This window comes from Myotis myotis, unplaced genomic scaffold (assembly GCF_014108235.1).
Source record: "Myotis myotis isolate mMyoMyo1 unplaced genomic scaffold, mMyoMyo1.p scaffold_m19_p_3, whole genome shotgun sequence".
NCBI lineage: Eukaryota > Metazoa > Chordata > Mammalia > Chiroptera > Vespertilionidae > Myotis > Myotis myotis.
Window position 1 is genome coordinate 117353122 of NW_023416335.1, and position 19587 is coordinate 117372708.

General features: G+C 42.1%; 1 protein-coding gene across 1 annotated transcript in view; it reads right to left on the bottom strand.

The window, feature by feature from the left end:
- Positions 1-19587, bottom strand: part of ATP8A2 (ATPase phospholipid transporting 8A2) — a 701182-nt gene that overhangs the window by 511943 nt on the left and 169652 nt on the right. Inside the window, exons 3-10 of the mRNA XM_036300527.1 lie at positions 15092-15191; positions 14541-14639; positions 11289-11334; positions 10596-10636; positions 7202-7275; positions 4984-5053; positions 3840-3967; positions 2502-2613 (exon numbers count right to left, since the gene is read on the bottom strand). Of these exons, the coding sequence (XP_036156420.1) occupies positions 2502-2613; positions 3840-3967; positions 4984-5053; positions 7202-7275; positions 10596-10636; positions 11289-11334; positions 14541-14639; positions 15092-15191 (670 nt within the window). The remainder of the gene's footprint in view (positions 1-2501; positions 2614-3839; positions 3968-4983; positions 5054-7201; positions 7276-10595; positions 10637-11288; positions 11335-14540; positions 14640-15091; positions 15192-19587) is intronic.

Below are 19587 nucleotides of genomic sequence, written 5' to 3' on the forward strand. Positions count from 1 at the left end.
TCCAGGCTGGCCAGGCACCCCAGTGGGGACCCCCACCCTGATCCAGGACACCCTTCAGGGCAAACCAGCCAGCCCCCACCCGTGCACCAGGCCTCTATCCTATACAGTAAAAGGATAATATGCCTCCCAGCACTGGGATCAGCGGAGCCGCGAGGCCTCCTGCCACCGGGATCAACATGACAGGGGGCAGTGCCCAAACCCCCTGATCGCCCTGCGGCTCTGTGTGTGACAGGGGGCGGGGCCACAACCTCCCTATCCACACTGCTCTGTTCGTGACAGGGGAAGGCGCCCCAACCCCCTGATCGGGCATGCTCTGTGCCTGATGGGGGGGAGCTCCCCAATCCCCTGATCGCCCTGCGGCTCTGTGTGTGACAGGCTGCAGTGCCCCAACCCCCTGATCGGCCCTGCTCTGTGTGTGACAGGGTGCAGCGCCCCAACCCCCACCCCCCACGGGCCCTGCTCTGTGTGTGACAGGGTAGAGCCATAACCTCCCCATCAGCCCTGCCCTGAGTGTGAGAGTGGCGGCGCCCCAACCCCCTGATCTGCCCTGCTCTGTGTGTGACAGGGGGCAGTGCCCCAACTCCCCTATTGGACCTACTCTGTGAGTGACAGGGGGGAGCTCCTCAACCCCCTGATGGGCCCTGCTCTGTGCGTGACAGGGGGGAGCTCCTCAAGCCCCTGATGGGCCCTGCTCTGTGCGTGACAGGGGGGAGCTCCCCAAACCCATGATCGACCCTGCTCTGTGCATGACAGGGGGGAGCTCCCCAAACCCCTGATCGACCCTGCTTTATGTGTGACAGGGTACGGAGCCCCAACCCCCCTGATGGGCCTGCTCTGTGAGTGACAGGGGGCAGCGCCCCAACCCCCTGATCGGCCCTGCTCTGTGCATGACAGGGGGTGGCGCCACAACCTCCCCATCGACCCTGCCTTGAGTGTGACAGGGGACGGTGCCCCAACCCCCCAATCAGCCCTACCTTGAGCATGACTGAGGGTGGCATCGCAACCTCCCTATCTGCCCTGCTCTGTGGATGACAGGGCACGGCGCCCCAACTCCCCAATCAGCCCTGCTCTGAGCCCTTGGGCTGCACCTAGCAATTGGGCCTGCCCTCTGCCACCCGGGAGCGGGCCTAAGCCAGCAGGTCGTTATCTCCCGAGGGGTCCCAGACTGGGAGAGGGCACAGGCCGGGCTGAATGACCCCCCTCCCCCCCGAGTGCACAAATTTTTGTGCACCGGGCCTCTAGTTAGTAAAATAAAATGCCAAGTGATATCAAAGAAATATAAGAAATTACACATAGGGACACTGATTTATGCAGAATTTCAAACTAGTCTAGCAAAATATGTCATAACCAGAGGCCCAGTGCATGAAATTCGTGCACTTATGGGGGGATCCCTCAGCCCAGCCTGCACCCTCTCGCAGTCCCAGAGCCCTCGGGGAATGTCCAACTGACAGCTTAGGCCCGCTCACCCCAGGGAGCGGGCCTAAGTCAGCAGTTGGACATCCTTAGCGCTGCCACAGAGGCGGGAGAGGCTCCCGCCCTGCGCTCGCCAGCCATGAGCCTGGCTTCTGTCTGAGTGGCGCTCTCCCTGTGGGAGGGCACTGACCACCAGGGGGCACATCCTGCATCCTGCGTTGAGTGGGATCGGGCTGAAACTGGCTCTCCGACATCCCCCGAGGGGTCCTGGATTGCAAAAGGGTGCAGGCCAGGCTGAGGGACCCCACTGGTGCATGATCAGAGCCGGGGAGGGACATAGGAGGTTGGCCAGCCGGGGAGGGACCGCGGAAGGGCTCCAGGGCATGTCTGGCCTGTCTCACTCAGTCCCAATTGGCTGGACCCCAGCAGCAAGCTAACTTACTGGTTGGAGCATCTGCCCCCTGGTGGTCAGTGCATGTCATATCAAGCAGTTGAGCAACCTTAGCATATTTAGCCTATTATGCTTTGATTGGTTGAACGGGTGACCGGACACTTAGAATATTAGGCTTTTATTATATAGGATGTAAATGTGATCTGCAAATTCTCAACTAATTTACAAATATTAACAGGGAGAAAGAACAATATCATTTTCATTAATTTTTTTGCTATATGAAGAATAAACATTAGTTCAAAAATAACTGATTTTAAATTAACTAGAATTGAATTAAATAAGACAATTTACTATACAATCCTAATTAATGGGGGTGAGGCATAGAAGTAGTGAGAGAAATAAGGAAAGAACAAGTCCCCTCTTAGGTCCAGAACTGATTGTCCCCCTAAATCCAGAAAACAAAACCATTGATATTTTAAGCAGGGGGTAACAAATATATGATATAATAACAGAAATCTATGAGAAACTACCTCAAGAACCAAAACAAAGGCACTTCCTTACAAAATTTAAGCTCACAAACTCGAGCTTCCTAAATACAACATCTGTATTTCTACTCTTTATTCCATAAAAACAGCAATTTAAAAAAAAAAACAAAAAACTAAAATAAGCATTGTTTTTCAGTATAGAAATGTTTTACCTGCATGAGTTTGGTGTCGTGTCCAGTGTAAACAACTATGCCAAAGACCCACTGAGTGTTTCGAAGCTGTGTACCTCTTAATAAGATCTGGTCAGGCCCAAGGGAAACAGGACTAAAAATAGGAAACAATATTTGTATTCAATGGTAGTCTGACAAATGAGCATGAGCTTTTCCCCTTAAACATAAACCTACAATAAATCAAATGTTTCCTTTACTCAAATTTGAACTATTTCACTGAGACAATAAAGGTTACCCTTGGCTTAATCTATAAAAAAAGGGGGGGGGAGGGGAGAAGAAGACCCACAAGAAAGGTTTCTCTTATCCATTCATCACCACAAAAATATGTTTTTGTTTTTTCCTATAAAATGTTAGAGGGAATTGTATTTCTTATAACCCTGTTATGAAACTCAACACCAAAAAAAAGAAAAGAAAAGAAAAGAAAAATTGCTAAAATAACCAGAAATTTATTTTATAGTCTATTATAGAGGAGAAAAAAATGCTATAATATCAAATTTGTCAAGAACGACTTAATGATTAGATAAAAGGCTGAGCAGTAATTTAGAAATTCAAAATGGGAGCCTATGCAACGGCTCTGCACACTAAACAAAAACCAAGAAAGTAGGCACATGTGGTTGTTATGGTTATTCTGGGTTGATTACCATGATCAGGTTCTTCTCTATGGGTCTCTTCAAAATATATAGGTGGGAAGCACTGATAAAAAGCATGCAGATTAAAGATGGGCAGAAGGCAGAAACTACTCCCCAACATAATGACAAAAATGATTCTCCACCAAGAAAACAATGCCAAAGGCAACAGAATATAGACAGCAGTGAATATTTTAAAAGAAGACTAATTGTTGTTCCTTTCAATTAACCCACTTTAAAGAATGCTAGCAAAAAGAAAAGAAAAAAACAGGTTCTCTAATAAATATCAGATTTCATACACTCAGACACCTCCCTTCTGCTTTTCTGGATAATTTTATGCAGCCAAAACCACCTCTCCTCCCTGGCAGGTAGTACACACAGACAGAACAGGATGGTGCCCTGAACATCATTTCAGACCCTCAGGCTGTTTTTTCTTAAGAAAAATCAGTTCTTTCCTTAAATTTAGGCAATGGTTTAAATCGATTAAAACAGTATTTCAAAAGAAGGTCAGTCTCACATATCTACGCTAGACATGAAGAAATCTCACTGTTTTTGAGATACTATGAAGCCAGAAAACAAACTAATATTTTCCACAGCTTCAGCAGTTCTTAGTCCCATTAATAAATAAATAAATAAATAAATAAATAAATAAATAAATAAATTAAATAAACACCAAGAAAAGGGAAAGTAATACCTTTTTCCATCTAAATTCAAGTTTCCAGTGAAGTCATAGAGATGCCGGTTGGGCCCTTCACATTCTACAGTTCCAGATAATTTCATCAATATTTCCCTTGTTTGCATATCAGCAGTGCAATTCAAACCCTAAAATGTTCAATCAAAAGAGGAAATTGATTACAGTCTTCCAAATTTAGGGGTAGCATTCCACATCCCACTGTTAATCTAAAGAAATTGATGAATCTTATAAAATGTATTTTTTTAAAAAAAGAAATCAAGCTATCAGCCCATGAGATCAGTGTTTCAGGTAGCTTTTTTTTTTCTTTTTCTTTTTTTTTACAGATAGCAGCCTAATGCAAAAGTTACAAAAGAATCGATGAAGCACAAAGTTAAGATTCCACCACTGTGCTGGAAACACCCATGTTTGGCAGCAATTCATAAGCTCGAACAACTTCCAGAAAAGCATATTAATTAGCAGTACTCTAATACCGGTCATAAACATAGAATAAAGCACCCCTTTAATGCAGTATGATACTAGACCCAGTAACCCTTCCTTAAACAGGAAAAAAGTCTAAATCAAATATTCAAGGTAGAAAAGAAAGGTATGTGAACAGAATTATCAAATTCAACTTTATGCAGCATAAAATTTAAGTGTCAAATGTTTCAAATGTTTATTATGTTAAAAACTATTCTTCATTCTAGAATTTTAAAATACAGTAAGAATATACTATTTAAAGGATGAAATTTTGTATCTAATAACTCACTCTCTGTAATTAGAACCTCAATTAAAACAATGGAAAGGAAGGTACCATTGTTTGTCTAACTTCATCTCTCTCATCCACCATGCAGCTCAACCCAGCAGAGGCTCTCTCTTCCCACAGACACTATCAGGCAGAGAGTGCAGTGAAATCTAAGTTAACACATGATACTCTTCCTGACCCAAACTTGGGTGAAGCCCACTTTTTTAGCTCTGCCATCACTTATAAGGAGTTCCCTTTATATTAAAAGGCATCTTCTTCCCCATAGTTTCCATTAGGGTTAAGGCATAACCTTTTGTGGTAGAACACATTTTTCCTCTAGAAAACGCACTGACTGGTACCTGTGCGGATCAGATTTGCTATATGGGCCTCCATAACAACACCAGCCATAAAAGGTAACTTTACCTGACGTATTTTAAGGTTCGTCTCCCCATCTAGATTCGCTGTTTCAACATAACACATTGCCTGAGGTTCACTAAGAAAAGAGAGAAAAGAAGCCAAAGTTTATTAAGGTCCCCTCCACAAAGCCACAGCTCAAAAAGTCTATTGTGGAAACTATGTCTGCTGACCAGCCCTTCAAAATAGTGTTATAAATGACCCTTGAACAATCCTAGGAGTTAGGGCACCAACACCTACTCTTCTGCACAGTAAAAAATGCAAGCTTAACTTTTGAGTCCCCCAAAATTTAACTACTCCCACTTGTTCCCTGGTATCTGCAGACAACTGGTTCCAGGCCCCCTATACCAAAACCGGGGATGTTCTGTCCCCTATATAAAATGGACATAGATCACTGCATACAGTTGACTCTGTGCATCCTCAGATTCCCAACCCCGGATGGAAAACAAAACAGGTATCTAATGAAAAAAATTTCAATAAGTGAGTGGGCCCACACACTTCAAACCTGTGTTGTTCAAGGGTCACCTGCATAAACAACTACTTTAGTAGTAGTAATTGAGTAGAAAGACAAACACTTATCTTTGGAGCTCAACACCAATACAAGTGATCTGCCCTTATGGGCCCCACAAAAGCTGCTTGACCTCAAGTAACAGAAATAGCCGAGGGTAAATGAGAAGGGGAGGGGCAGGTTAGAGCAAACATGATGTTCCATGGCCCTTGCAGTCTGAGACCTGGTCTGCTCCTCCTGACCAAAAGTGCCCCCCCCCCCCCCGACGCAGCCAGTACAAACCCATCTTTTAAAGAAAATCATAGCCCAAAGGGTTCACGAACCCAGGCACAGGCTTGGCAAGCCTTTACTGCCCTGCACCTTCTACTCTGCCCACAGGTAACTTTTTAACCAAAGCACCTAATTTGAAGGACAGAAAACTCAAAGAATAAAATTAAGCAGGGCAGCTAACACTTCCAACCTTCGGGTTTAGGTGGCATAGTTAGTAGCTAAGAGAATAGACTCTGCCACCCACCAGCTAAGTTAAAATTTCTTGGCACTACCTTTATTGGCTACATGGTTCTAACCAGTTGTTCAATTTCTCCGCTTCTCTGCTTTTTCTGTATAAAGTAAGGATATCAAGGGTTGCTGGGAAGATTAAATGGAACAATGTGCTCAGCAGGCTGCTTGGCACACAGTACAGACCCAAACACTAATGACCACCTAAAAACATGACGTCAGCTCAGAGAAACAATCTCATACTCCAACCAGGCTTCCCGAGGGCCACAACCAAAACACTGACCCCGAACTATCAAGTGATCCACATTTTATGGATAGTTTCTTTGTAACCAATCAGTAGGATCAAACATGAATGCTGCCCCATGTCACCGTGTTTTAACCCTCTGTGGCAGAGGGTCTAGTTTTAAACCTTTGATCTCAACCAGGAAATTCATGTTAAAACTTAAAATCTCATGTGTGATCAAATCCAATAAGAGAAACACTGTCTACAACCAAAGAAAACGCAAACTGTGTGAGCATCTATGATTTCCAACAGGAATATAGGAACTTTCAGTTTTCACATCATATCCTGTAATCTTGATTTCAAGAGTAAAAGTCTATACTTATTTAAATTTTGGCATTCCTTCTTTGATATATAATTGTATGTGTCAAGCCAAAGAAAAGTCAAAGACTGTGTTGCTCACTATTTACACCACTTAGTTATAACTTTCTAGTACAGAACTGCCTAGAAAACATGGCAATGACACTTGGGCAGAAAGGGAACAAAATGTGGACAAATGAGGAGGAAGCACCACCTGCAGGTCATGTCTACGCTGAGAAAATGCCTGCAGTTCTCTGAATAGCTAGTAAAGGGAGGCATTGGGTTCTGCAGTAGAGGTTGTGGGCTGGACCCATCAGGAGAGGGGATGTGAAGTCTCAGACAGGCTCCCACCTGGAGGTTACTGGAGGGATCACTCCACTGTCTTGAATGTCTTCCAACAATGAGGAATATAGCCCAGAATAGCCATGAGAGTAAAATGAATTGATAAATAGGAGAAAGAAAATTCAGGATTAAGGCAGGAAAGAGTGAATGACAGGCAATGGAAGAATAGGCCAGAAAGAGAAGATTGGTGACTCAGAGTGGAAGGGAAGGGGTGGCTGGAGATGTCAGCAGTCACCATTTTATATTTTATTGTTCTTGACATTTATTTCAAAAATTGTGCTCACTATAGCACACCTGACCTGGAGGATAGCAGGATCATGTCTGCTGGAAGATACTGCCCATTGACGATCTTCACAATGTCTCCCACTGTCACCTAGAAAACCAGGGACAAGGACAGCGAAGCATGAAAGAAAAGAAAGCACAAATGGTGATAAGGTGGTTAAATATTTGAAGAAAAAATTACTGTATAACTATGCCATGGAGTTTAAGATGAAGAAGCCCAAATTATTTTTCTTAAGAACAATAGGAAAATATTTCAATACAGACAAATGATACTATTGCCTCTTTGTGATGATGCTGAATGGAAAGAAAATAAAAGAAAGAGACGGGGGACAAAGATGAGTCAGAACTATCAAGGTCTCATCTTCTTACAATTATTCATCCACTTATAAATTCCACAGCTGGATGCAGTCGGGGAGAATGGTTAAGTGCACAGCCCTGAATTCAAATCTCCCACCTGTTAGTACTCCTTACCAGCTATGTGTAACCTTGAACTAGTCCTGTAAAGTTTGTGTGCTTTAGTTTTCTCAGCTATGTAATGAAATCAACAGCACTTATTTCATTGGGTTATGGTGAGGATCAATTGAGTTAACACGTGTAAATTTCTCCATTTTACAAATGGAAAAACTAAGGCTCAAAGTGAAATAATTTGATCAAGGTCAGACAACCAAGATCCAAAACTGAATAATCTGGCCAGTGGTATGATTAAAAGACAATACTAAACTCACTACTGAACAGTCCATCTAAAAAGGTCCCCTGGAAACATGCCACATAAAACAGAAAAGATTTGTATAGCTCAAGAAATTGCCAGAAAAATCATCATGGCCAAAGTCAGAGGCCACCTTGGGAAACAGAATCCACTGGACAGAAGACCCCAAGCCACAGAAACAGGCCCCAGTCTGTAGAAAATGAGCACCATAGCCAAGCACCTATAAATCCTTTAAATCACATCATATACGCAGCTGGCTGGATAGAATGTAGGCTCTCGAGTCAGGCAGGCCTAGGCTCCAATCCCAGCTCACAGATACACTGGCGCTGGGATCTTGACAAGCTCTTCACTTCTCTGAACCCCCATGTCCTCACTTACAGACTAGGGAAAACCACCACTGGCTTTGCAGGGTTGGCGCAGTGTTTGAGGACGTTAATGGGAGCACACGGCACGGAGTAGGCACATGGTCAGTGCTAGTCTCCACCAGCAGGGATGTGAGTGAGTGGGCTCTGAGTGTGAACGTGAAGGATAGCAGAATTCTCTGATGGCACAAGAAGAAAGGCCATTCCTAGTATACTAGCAATTCACAACTCAAAATGGGCACTATGTTTTCTGTTTCTTATTCTAACCCATGTTCCTATTCTCATAGAAATCATGAATTTCACAAAACACAATACTTGTGAAAAACTACTGAATCTTGCAAGCTGGGAGAATGGCCCTAGCAGGGGCCTACATTTAATTTCCGATAATGCAAAGGAGGGTTTACTGAAAGGTGTCCTATGAGTGCTGTGAACTGCTTATCATGGTGTGCGGGGAAACCTAAGGAATCAGGCTCCAGGGTGGTAGAACTCAAATCCCAGAGCCACTGTAAATTTGAGGTTAGTACCCACTTTTAAGGCAAAAGGAAGTGAAGTATCTTCCACAATAAAGAAAAGTCAAAGAATAAATGCTTCAGAGCTCTTTTAACGGCATCAATACAAAAGCAAGAAATACCTATGAAAATTGAAAATGTTTTTAAGTGTAAAAATATTTTATGTGAACAGTTTAATTACATAGAAAAAATCAGAAGAAGCAATTAGTTTTAAAAACTAGAAAGAAAAATTAGTCATGTTTTCAAAAAAGGCTGTGGATTTTTTTTTTTTAATTCAAAGTGGGAGGACAAGGGAAATTATGGCTTTCTCCGATCGTTATTACTGAAATAGACACAATTATCTCTCAGTAGCAAAGTACTAAGAAGTTGCACACACATTAGATACTACTTACATGGAACTTTGTTTGAAATGCTTTTCTTTTTGGTGTGCTTATGCCTGATTATCCCGTCAGGGTATTAAACTACTTAAATCAAGAAGTCTTAAGGTGAAAAGAGACACACACACACCCCAGGTCCCTGAATTCACTCCAGCCTCAGGGGATTTCTCAACTTGAAAAATAAGCCCAAAAGTCTTCTCAAAATCAACCGAAGTTGTCAAGATCCACCCCAGAGCTACCTCTCAGCATTTACCAATGATTCAGCTACAGCCTAGGGATCGCTGGGCCCACAATTCAGAGATCATTACTCCATTTTCTGCAGTTTCAAATAGTGTCAACATCCCAAATCGTTCTCCACTCCAGCCAGTGTTAGTGCCTCTTTGGGGAGGGGCTGGCAAAAGGAGCCTTAGAGAAACAGGCCAGTCCTAAGTGCTGTGGGAACCTTGCGTTCTATAGCACTGGTAGCATTTCCACCCTCTGTGACATCAAGAGTTTCCAGCCACTTGACCAAGAGCCACCACTCTTCCAAATGAGAGTGGTGTCAATTAATACTTGCAGCACAGGACCTTGCATTGCTACCAAGGTTACGGTGTATCACCAAATACTATATAGGGGCTCCTATAACAAACTAAAAACAAAACAAAAACTAAAATGAAGGCTGCAGTTACCATACAGGCATTTCTGGAGATTAAAAGATCATAGAGGCATTTTAAAACATTGCTTATTAAACGTTTAGCAAGAGAAACTATTGTAAGTTACCCTTCTAAAAAGTAATCTTTTGAAATCTTTTAATCAGCTTCAACTCCTGTAGTAGTAAGAGTCATCCCCCAAAACATCTGTGACTTTTGAGAAGGCCCAGCTGAAACAGAGACTCACCCAAAAAGCTAATTTTATCAGATACAAGAAACCCAGAGGGCACAGCATATTTCTTCTAAATTTTCTATTCATCAGTATAAACAACCAAACACGCACACACACACACACACACACACACACACACACACACACACACACACACTCACAATCCCCAAACCCTGCAGGCCTCCAGGGACACAGCAGCAAGCCCTTCTGACCTCTGTAACATTAAGAGCAGCAACTACTGGCTGAAATGGGATGGTTTCCAACCTCTATCCCACCGCTAATTGAATCTCAAAACTCAAAAAAAAAATATTTAAAACATAGAGTTGAGGTTAGGAGAACAGAAGATTGTTTCTTGAACTGGATCTAGGAGCCAGAAAATGTTTTGAGATTTCAGAAATATCCACAGCTCTGAACTGATGCAGTGAGCATTTGGTCAGTCCTAAGTAACCTCGTGGGGAAACACCATATCTTAAAACTGACATTAAGTAGAGATGACCTATGTCTTAAAATAAACTTTATACTGTAATCAATATTAGCAATTAATTACAAGTCTCCAAACCAATACTTTTTGGCATATCTTTAAAAACAGTTTTTACCTCTTTCCACATAATGGTATGCCACATACCATTTCTTAACACTGAAAAAGAAAAAAAACACACAAGTGTATAAGTTAATATTGATCATAAAAATTTTTCCAAAATCCAAAGGGCCCTTTTAAAATTTCACTTATTAACCCCAACATACCATCTCCTTAGACATATAAGTATAATACCAACACTCCCCCAATCTATGTACCTATGTACCATATGTAATACATTCATGCATGCACATAAATATAGATGTATGTAAGTTAAATCTATTCATATTTAGCCCAGAAGAAGAAAAAAATCACCCTGCTGTTATAAGACTTACCAAAAACAAAAGAAAACAAAACAATAACAGAGCTAATGTCCTACAAGTCAATACAATAAAAAGTAGACAGAGAGAGGCATGGAGCAATTAAAACCAAGGACATGAATGCTTAGATGTTTTTTTCTATAAAATATGCCTAGCTCCTGAAAATTACTACCTTTTCTAAAATTCTAAAAATACACAAGTCCTATTCAAATATTAATTAACAGGGCTCACATTTTATTGCACTTGTTTATCATTTTGCTATTTCTTTAAAGTATTTATAGATAATTTCCCCCAATTTATCTCAATACCACTAACTACTTATCTCAAATTCCTTAAATCTAGGCCTTTTCTCAGGTTTCCCAGTGGAAAAAGTGATCAGCCTGTTATCTTACCTATGGTTTTCTTTTTGTTAACTGCATTGTCTGCCTTATGTCGCTTCTGTTACAGAAAGAAAAAAGAAGAAAGTTCTTAGATTTAAAAGGTCCAAATGGATAACTGAAACAGCAAACAATAAGGGTCAAGGGGAATGGGAGGGAAGGAAATCAACTACCTACAAAACTAATGCTCTACTGTTCTGTTCAATGGTTAGCGACCAGCCCCACTCGCTGAATTAGTAGATATGTTGTCATGTACTCTGGTTTAAATTACCATATTTAGATTCTAATGATGAACAAGCACCTTGAAGTATGAAACTTCTCACTCCTCCTTTGTTTCACATCAGACTGAAGAAATTATTCAGTATTATAAACACAACATTACTTGAAGCCATTTTATTGATTAAAAAACTTCTGGGGCAAAGTACCTTTGCTTTGATTTGGGTTACATTTGATCATTTACTTATTCCCAGAAAAAAAATGTGCATACGATGTGTGTTAGAAATTGCAAGTATGTGGGGTGAAAGGTTGGGGAGGGGGAGCAGAGGAAGGGGAGAAAAATCATGGAGTTAGAAAAGAGGATGACAGAATACCAATATGGCTGTAGCCAATGAACTTGGAGATGCACTGAGATTAGTATGAGGAGGGAGAACATTCTTGCAAAATCACCTCAGGCACAGCCAGCACAATGCTGCTATTCTAGACGCAATACATTTGCCACCAACTTAGCAAACTCTACAGGAAGATGTAGGAACATCAGTGATAAAAACCAAAGGGGGTCCAGTGAACTAATATTAGAAAACATAGTTTGAACTACTTCTATGTCATTGTACAGACATTAAGGACACTGTATGTACATGTTTCCTCTCAAAATATATGCTACCGAGGAGAAACTAAGATGGCGGCATAGGTAAACACCGGGAAATTGTCGCCTCACACAACAATTGAAAATTACCGCAAAGGACTGAGCAAACATCATCCAGAACAACAGAAAGGCTGGCTGAGTGTAAATTCTACAACTAGAAGGAAAGAAAAGCACGCTGAGAGCCAGAGGCGCTGCGGAGGTGAAGTGCAGAGGTACAAGTGCAGAGGTACGGCGGCTCGCGCGCGCGAGGAAAGGGGGTGGCACCTGAGGACGCGGCTGTCTTTTTGAATCACAAGCTCCCAACTGCTCTGAACTCCGGTTCCGGGAAGTCTCTGGGGACCCAGGACTCATACGGGGAGAAGCTGGTCTGTCCGGCAGCGGGCGAACTTGAAGGCGGCTTTCCCTCAGAGGTGCTTGCAGCAATTAGCGGGTCACTGAGACCCGCGACTCTGGGCGGAGAATCAGCCATAGCTCCCTGATCCGCCCTTTGATTCCCTGAGACCCCGCCCCACCCAGGCTGCGGCAGAGGCTTTTGCATGTGAATGTACCTAACTGCAGCTGAGCCAGGCAGACCCGGAACTTCCAAGAGAAGGCCCAAGGCCCCGCAGCGGCTTGCATTGCTTCACAGCTGAGCCTCTTCGTGGCTCCTGCTGTGTGGCCTCAGGCAGAGGCTGAATTAGCACCTCCTTAGATCCAGGAGCCACTGTACCCAGTGGTCAGAGGGGGACCATCCAGACTGCAACTCCTCAGATCCATAAGGGACACACTCAGGGAGCAGACTCAGTGAGCACCAAAGCCCCACTGAAGCAAGTCTTGCCCCAGAAGGGTGTCTTCAGCACAGAAGTTCTCCCACTTTAGACACAGCTGATTCTCACAGCCAATTGGCCTGGAGGTCAATTTCTCCCAGTGATTCTACAACAACCAAGGCACCAAGAGTGCACCAAGAGTGTCCACCCCAGGTAACTGGGGAGGCTGAGCTACTGGGCCCTACAGGACACCTGGCGCGCAGGGCCACTCTATCAACACAGGGAAGCTGCCAAAATTCGGAGACAAAGAAACAGGTCACAAATGGCAGAAATGGAGGAAAGCAAACGATTGGATATAGAGTTCAAGGCCATGTTTATAAGGTTTTTCAAGAATTTTATGGAAACCGCCGATAAATTTAATGAATCCCTCAATAAGTATAGTGAGACCATGGAGGACATGAAAAAGGACCAACTAGAAATTAAGCATACACTGACTGAAATAAAGAATAATTTACAGAGATCCAGCAGCAGACAAGAGGATCCCAAGAATCAAGTCAAAGATTTGAAATACAAAGAAACAAAAAATACCCAACCGAAAAAGAAAAAAGAAAGGAGATTCCAAAAATATGAAGATAGTGTAAGGAACCTCTGGGACAACTTCAAGCGTACCAACATCAGAATTATAGGGGTACCAGAAGGAGAGAGAGGGCAAGATATTGAAAACCTTTTTGAAGAAATAATGACAGAAAACTTCCCCTACCTGGTGAAAGAAATGGACTTACAAGTCCAGGAAGCACAGAGAACCCCAAACAAAAGGAATCCAAAGAGGACCACACCAAGACACATCATAATTAAAATGCCAAGAGCAAAAGATAAAGAGAGAATCTTAAAAGCAGCAAGAGAAAGACAGTTACCTACAAGGGAGTACCCATACGACTGTCAGCTGATTTCTCAACAGAAACCATGCAGGCCAGAAGAGAGTGGCAAGAAATATTCAAAGTGATGAATAGCAAGAACCTGCAACCAAGATTACTTTATCCAGCAAAGCTATCATTCAGAATAGAAGGTCAGATAAAGAGCTTCACGGATAAGAAAAAGCTAAAGGAGTTCATCACCACCAAACCAGCATTATATGAAATGCTGAAAGGTATTCTTTAAGAAGAGGAAGAAGAAAAAGGAACTCTTACCATTTGCCACAGCATGGATGGAACTGGAGAGCGGATAAATACCACATGATCTCACTCATTTGTGGAATATAATGAACAACATAAGCTGATGAACAAGGACTGATCCAGAGACGGAGAGGCATTGATTGGACTGTCGGGACTTGGAGGGAAGGTAGGGGAGGGTGGGGGTAAGGGGGAAAGATCAACCAAAGGACTTATATGCAAGCATATAGGCCTAATCAATGGACATGGACAACAGGGGGGTGAGGGCATGAGCGGGGGGGGTGGGGGGGTAGAGGGTAACGTGGGGACAAGGACACATATGTAATATCTTAATCAATAAAAAATATATTAAAAAAAATATGCTACCATGACCTTGAGAGGCTAATTAAGCTATAGACCAATGTCCTGTCTTAAACAGAAAACCCAAAGCAACAAGTGAGTTATGTTAAAGTCAATGCAAGGTTTTTATTATCTGAAAACAAAAACTTACAAAGTCTTCTACAATCTCTTTGATGCCTGCAATTGTTAAAATAATTATCAATGGCACCAGGGTGGTATATCTTCCTGTTGGAGATACATCTGGGATTTGCTGCAACACAAGAGACCAACACAGAGAAGCTGACAAATTAAAATCCTCTACGAAAAAAGAAAAAAAAATGACACTCACCACTCACTCTTCTGTGGTTCTTTTCCATTTCTGCTACACCACAATAATTACTTTATTTTAAAAACTAGCTTAGTGTGTTACATATTTTTAAAATTTTATCCAACATTGCTAGATGTAGAATAGAAAAAGAGTTAAAATTAAGACCCTCAGGCCATTTCTCAATGTCCATTTTAGTAATTGCAATGTAAGGCATACTTAAAGAAGTCTGCCTTTCAGCAAGATCATGTTAGTTCAACAATAACTGGACAAAGAAAGCAAATTACATTGAAGTATTATGATACTTTTTTAGGTAAGTGACCTTTCAGCAAAATCTCATTTTGGTTATGAATCTCATCAAGGTTATGAATTTTAAATAGATTTTAAAGAAACATTACCTGTAATAAGGCAATGAAGAGGAAGAAGGCATTAGCAGCTCTTCTAATCTGCTCATATAAGAATCGAGGTAGAAATGTCAACACGCTGTACTTGGCCGTACTATAAATACAAAGAAAAATACTACTATCAATTGTAAATATAAATTCTAAAAGACAAGAAAACACAGTTTCAAAATTTTTACAAAGGATTTTAAAAACAAAATATTTCAAAATTCAGGACAAGTAAATTCTTTGCTGGCCCTTGTGTACGCAGCTCCTTTTTATAAAAGGACGTACCTGTTAAGAGAAAATTCCAATGTGATCTTTGTCTTCAAATTTTAACATATGTGCTCATTTCACTTTCACACAGTGTAAGCCGGGAAATTTACCCACCCTCTAGCAGCTATGTGCTACAAACACAGTAAGCATATAAAGAATGTTTCCAGGATCACAGAACAGAAAGACGTCCATGTTCCAAGCACAGTAAGACATGGACACTGAAATAAAGAGTGAGGTGGAAGCACCAGTCGGGCAACTCACCCAAGCCCAGCAGAATTATTACTCCAGGGTTTGTGATGCTCTAAAATTCTTATTACAAAGCCACTGGTTCAATGTGGAAAGTCGACTCTATAAAACATGCCCTGGGGAACAGGCATGTGAACAACAGATGTTTGCCCAACCACACCTGGACAAACTCCCTTCCTTCCATATACCCTTTATTGGGCCATCTTTGCTCATACTTTGCTTCCACCTGTGACATCCTCTCCATAACTAAACTATACTTCCCATCTTACCACCCGAAACCTCATCCACCCTTTTATCTTCCATTAAGATTGGTTAAATCCACACAGACTCTCCTTCTTCCAAGCCCACAGTATGTTATTTAAACTATTATATAGTTTATGCTTTGCTTTATTTTATATTTATTTATCTATCCCCAGAATAGATTCTGAGAACAGCAAAAAATGTTTACTTCACCTTTGAATGTTCCTAGCACAGAGCACATAGCAGATAATTAATAAATAGTGAAATAATCCAAAGGCAGGAACTGGGAACCTGAAGGGAAAAAATGAACCTCCCCTCCTTTGGCTGCTAGAAGGCGTATCCATAAAAGTACCTGTTCAACTCCTAGCTCACCTTCTGAAGGCACGCCTCTGAACCAACTCCTAATTGAAATACATTCTAGCAAGGTTACCTAGCAGGTTTCAAATACACAACCAATTAGAAGCATCAAAATAGAAGTGCTCAGGAGACAGCACACCAGAGGCCCTTGTACTGCTGCAAGACGTGACAACAACCAATCCTGGGATCACAAAACAAAGAAACCAAAGCTGACAACTCAAAAAATATAGCAGCCTGAGCTCACTTGATGGAGCAGGAAAGTGTGCCATGTACCATTTATTGCCACTGCCTCAGAGAAGACCATCCGCATGGTACAATGGCCTGGTGTTTCCAAATACACAATGATTAGCGTCGTCCTTACACCCAGACTTATTTTTAGCCTTCTTCTGCTTAAGGTATTAAGTATATGTGACGAGTTATATGAAAACCACTTATAAAAAGTTCAAACTTAAAGAACATGATACTTGAAGGAATATCACTGAATTAGCTAGAAAATTTGCTTACACAGAGTCCCTACTCTTCTAAGTAGCCCTATGGGATAATAAGATATCATGGTAGAATTCTGCCAGACAGAAAAAACTGGCTGGCATTAAGTTCATTAAAGAGTACTGAAAATATTTCTAACTAATGCACATGATGGCTCATAGCACAAAGTTTTCTTAACTGCAGCTTACAGGACAAAGTCAAATGGAATGTCAGACATTCATATATGGCAGCACTGCCCACTGAAATAAAGCAACACTGATCACTCAAGGAAACATGAAAATTCACACACTCTAAGATAAGACTTAATAAAGTATCTTATAAGATAGTTTGACTATAACATTTGAGCCCAAGATTCCAACTGTATAAAATAGACACACACAAACACAGTTGACATACAATCCCATCTGTGAGTGCTAATGTCCCTCCCTCCTCCGCCCCCGGTGGTCAGCAAACCACAGCTCACAGCCACGTATGGCTCCTTGGCCCCTTGAGTGTGGCTCTTCCACAAAATACCATGTACAGTGCGATTGAAACTTCGTGGCCCAAGTGCAGAAGTCGGTATTTTGTGGAAGAGCCGGTATTTTGTGGAAGAGCCACACTCAAGGGGCCAAAGAGCCGCATGTGGCTCATGAGCCATGGTTTGCCAAGCCGCAGTTTGCCGACCACTGCTAGACTCTAGGGCCTAGAGTAAAATACTACATGCTTAAGGGGACCCAATGTGTATGAAGGCCATTAGGGTAAAGGTTTGGGGAAGAAAGAGATCCTGTTTATGTCAGAAAACCAAAGACAAGGGGAAAGATGGTGGAGGTAAAGCATACCAACCTTTACTCTAGTTAAACTATAAAAATGAGTCTAAAATGTTTTCATCCTAAAATAGAATCAGCATAATCAATGATTCAGAGAAAATGCCATTCATCCAGGAGATGGCTACTGTAGAGCATTAAAATAATTGCCTTAATATACAACCCTTAGGTGTCCTGTTACAGAATTAAATACATAAAACTCCAAATAGCTAAAGGCAGCCCCCATCAAAATCATTCTACCGGAAGAGTTTACTTAGGGCAGTGCTTCTCAGACTTAAAGATGCTTCTGCATCTCCTAGGAATCTTGTTAAAGTGGATCATATTAGTCAGGGTTCTCCAGAGAAACAGAATCAACAGGAGTGTACAAACATCGAGAGAGATGTATTCTAAGGAATCGGCACATGAGATGGTGGAGGCTTGGCAAGCCCAGAATGTGCTGGGTGGCTGGCAGGCTGGAGACCCAAGGGAAGATCTGATGCTGTTCGAGTCTGAATGCCATCTGCTGGCAGAGTTTCTTCCTGCCCAGGGAGGTCAGACTCTGTTTTACTAGTAGTCAGGCTTTCAAATGACTAGATGAAGTCCACCCATCTTATGGAGGGTAACCTGCTGTACTCAAGTCCACCAATTTCAACATTAATCTCATCCAAAAATCACCTTCACGGGAACATCTACAATAATGTTTGCCCAAATATGGCCCATGTGCAGAAGTCAGTATTTTGTGGAAGAGCCGGTATTTTTATGTCACTGTCCCTCAGACCGTTGGAGGGCCAGACTATAGTTTTAAAAAAAACTATGAACAAATTCCTATGCAAACTGCACATATCTTACTTTGAAGTAAAAAAAAACAGTGACATAAAATTAACCATTTTATGCATATTCTGACTCAGTAGGTCTGAAGTGGGCCTGAGATTCTGCATTTCTAATGAGTTCCCACATGGGGTAATGCCTGTCCAAATACTACACTTTGAGTAGCAACTACCCTTGAGGAGGTAGATTTGTTCAAATCTCTTATTTGCAGTTAATCCAGCTAAAACAGGGGTCCTCAAACTATGGCCCGCGGGCCACATGCAAATACAAATATTGTATTTGTTCCCGTTTTGTTTTTTTACTTCAAAATAAGATATGTGCAGTGTGCATAGGAATTTGTTCATAGTTTTTTTTAAAACTATAGTTTGGCCCTCCAACGGTCTGAGGGACAGTGAACTGGCCCCCTGTTTAAAAAGTTTGAGGACCCCTGAGCTAAAAACTATAAGATATAAAAAGCTGGGAGACATTTCCCATTCACTATACCACGAGAAAGAACATCTATAGGTGAAATGGACAAATAAAAGTGCTTCCCAACAGAAAAATCTGTTCACCCAGGTGAATTAGTCACCCCCAAAAGATTCCCACTCACACTGCATAGGTCAGCATCCCTGTCAGGGCGGCTGTTCCCAGCAAGGACAGGCAGGGACTACGAGCAAGCCCAGGCATTTGGCGAGTCTTAGAACCCAGAGGATGGGGAGAAATGACCGGAAGAAAACAAACATTTCCTATGGTTCACTCAGTTTTCCCTAAACATCTTCTAGGCCAGTGTTTCCTGAAAATGGGTGACAGGAAGAATGACTAAGGATTTGTCAAAAACCCACTCATCCATCAATAGATATTTACTATTGCGCAGCCCCATTTACAAAGCAAGTGCTGCGCTAGGCACTGCAGGGAACCAACTGGTCAAAAATGCATTCCCTGCAGAGAACTACATTCTACAGGACAGATTACATTTTTAAAAATACATAGCAGACTAGATGGTAGTGAACACTGTGGAGGAAAATAGATAGGGAAGGAGGACACAGAGGGGTACACTGGTGGAGGCCAGTGTTATTTCACTGGAATATCAGGGAAGGTTTCACTGAGAAGGTGTTGTGTGAGCTAAACCCTGAAGAAGGTGAAGAAGCAGAAATGCATCACATGGATACACCGGGGAAAAGACTTGCAGAGAGAGGGAACAGCAAGTGCAAAAGCACTGAGGAGTGAGCTCCTATTGTTCCTCCTGTGGGAAGACTGTGTGGGGAAGTATAAAGAGACTACAGGGCCAACTCAAGCTGTGGAGCTCATGTTCACACACCA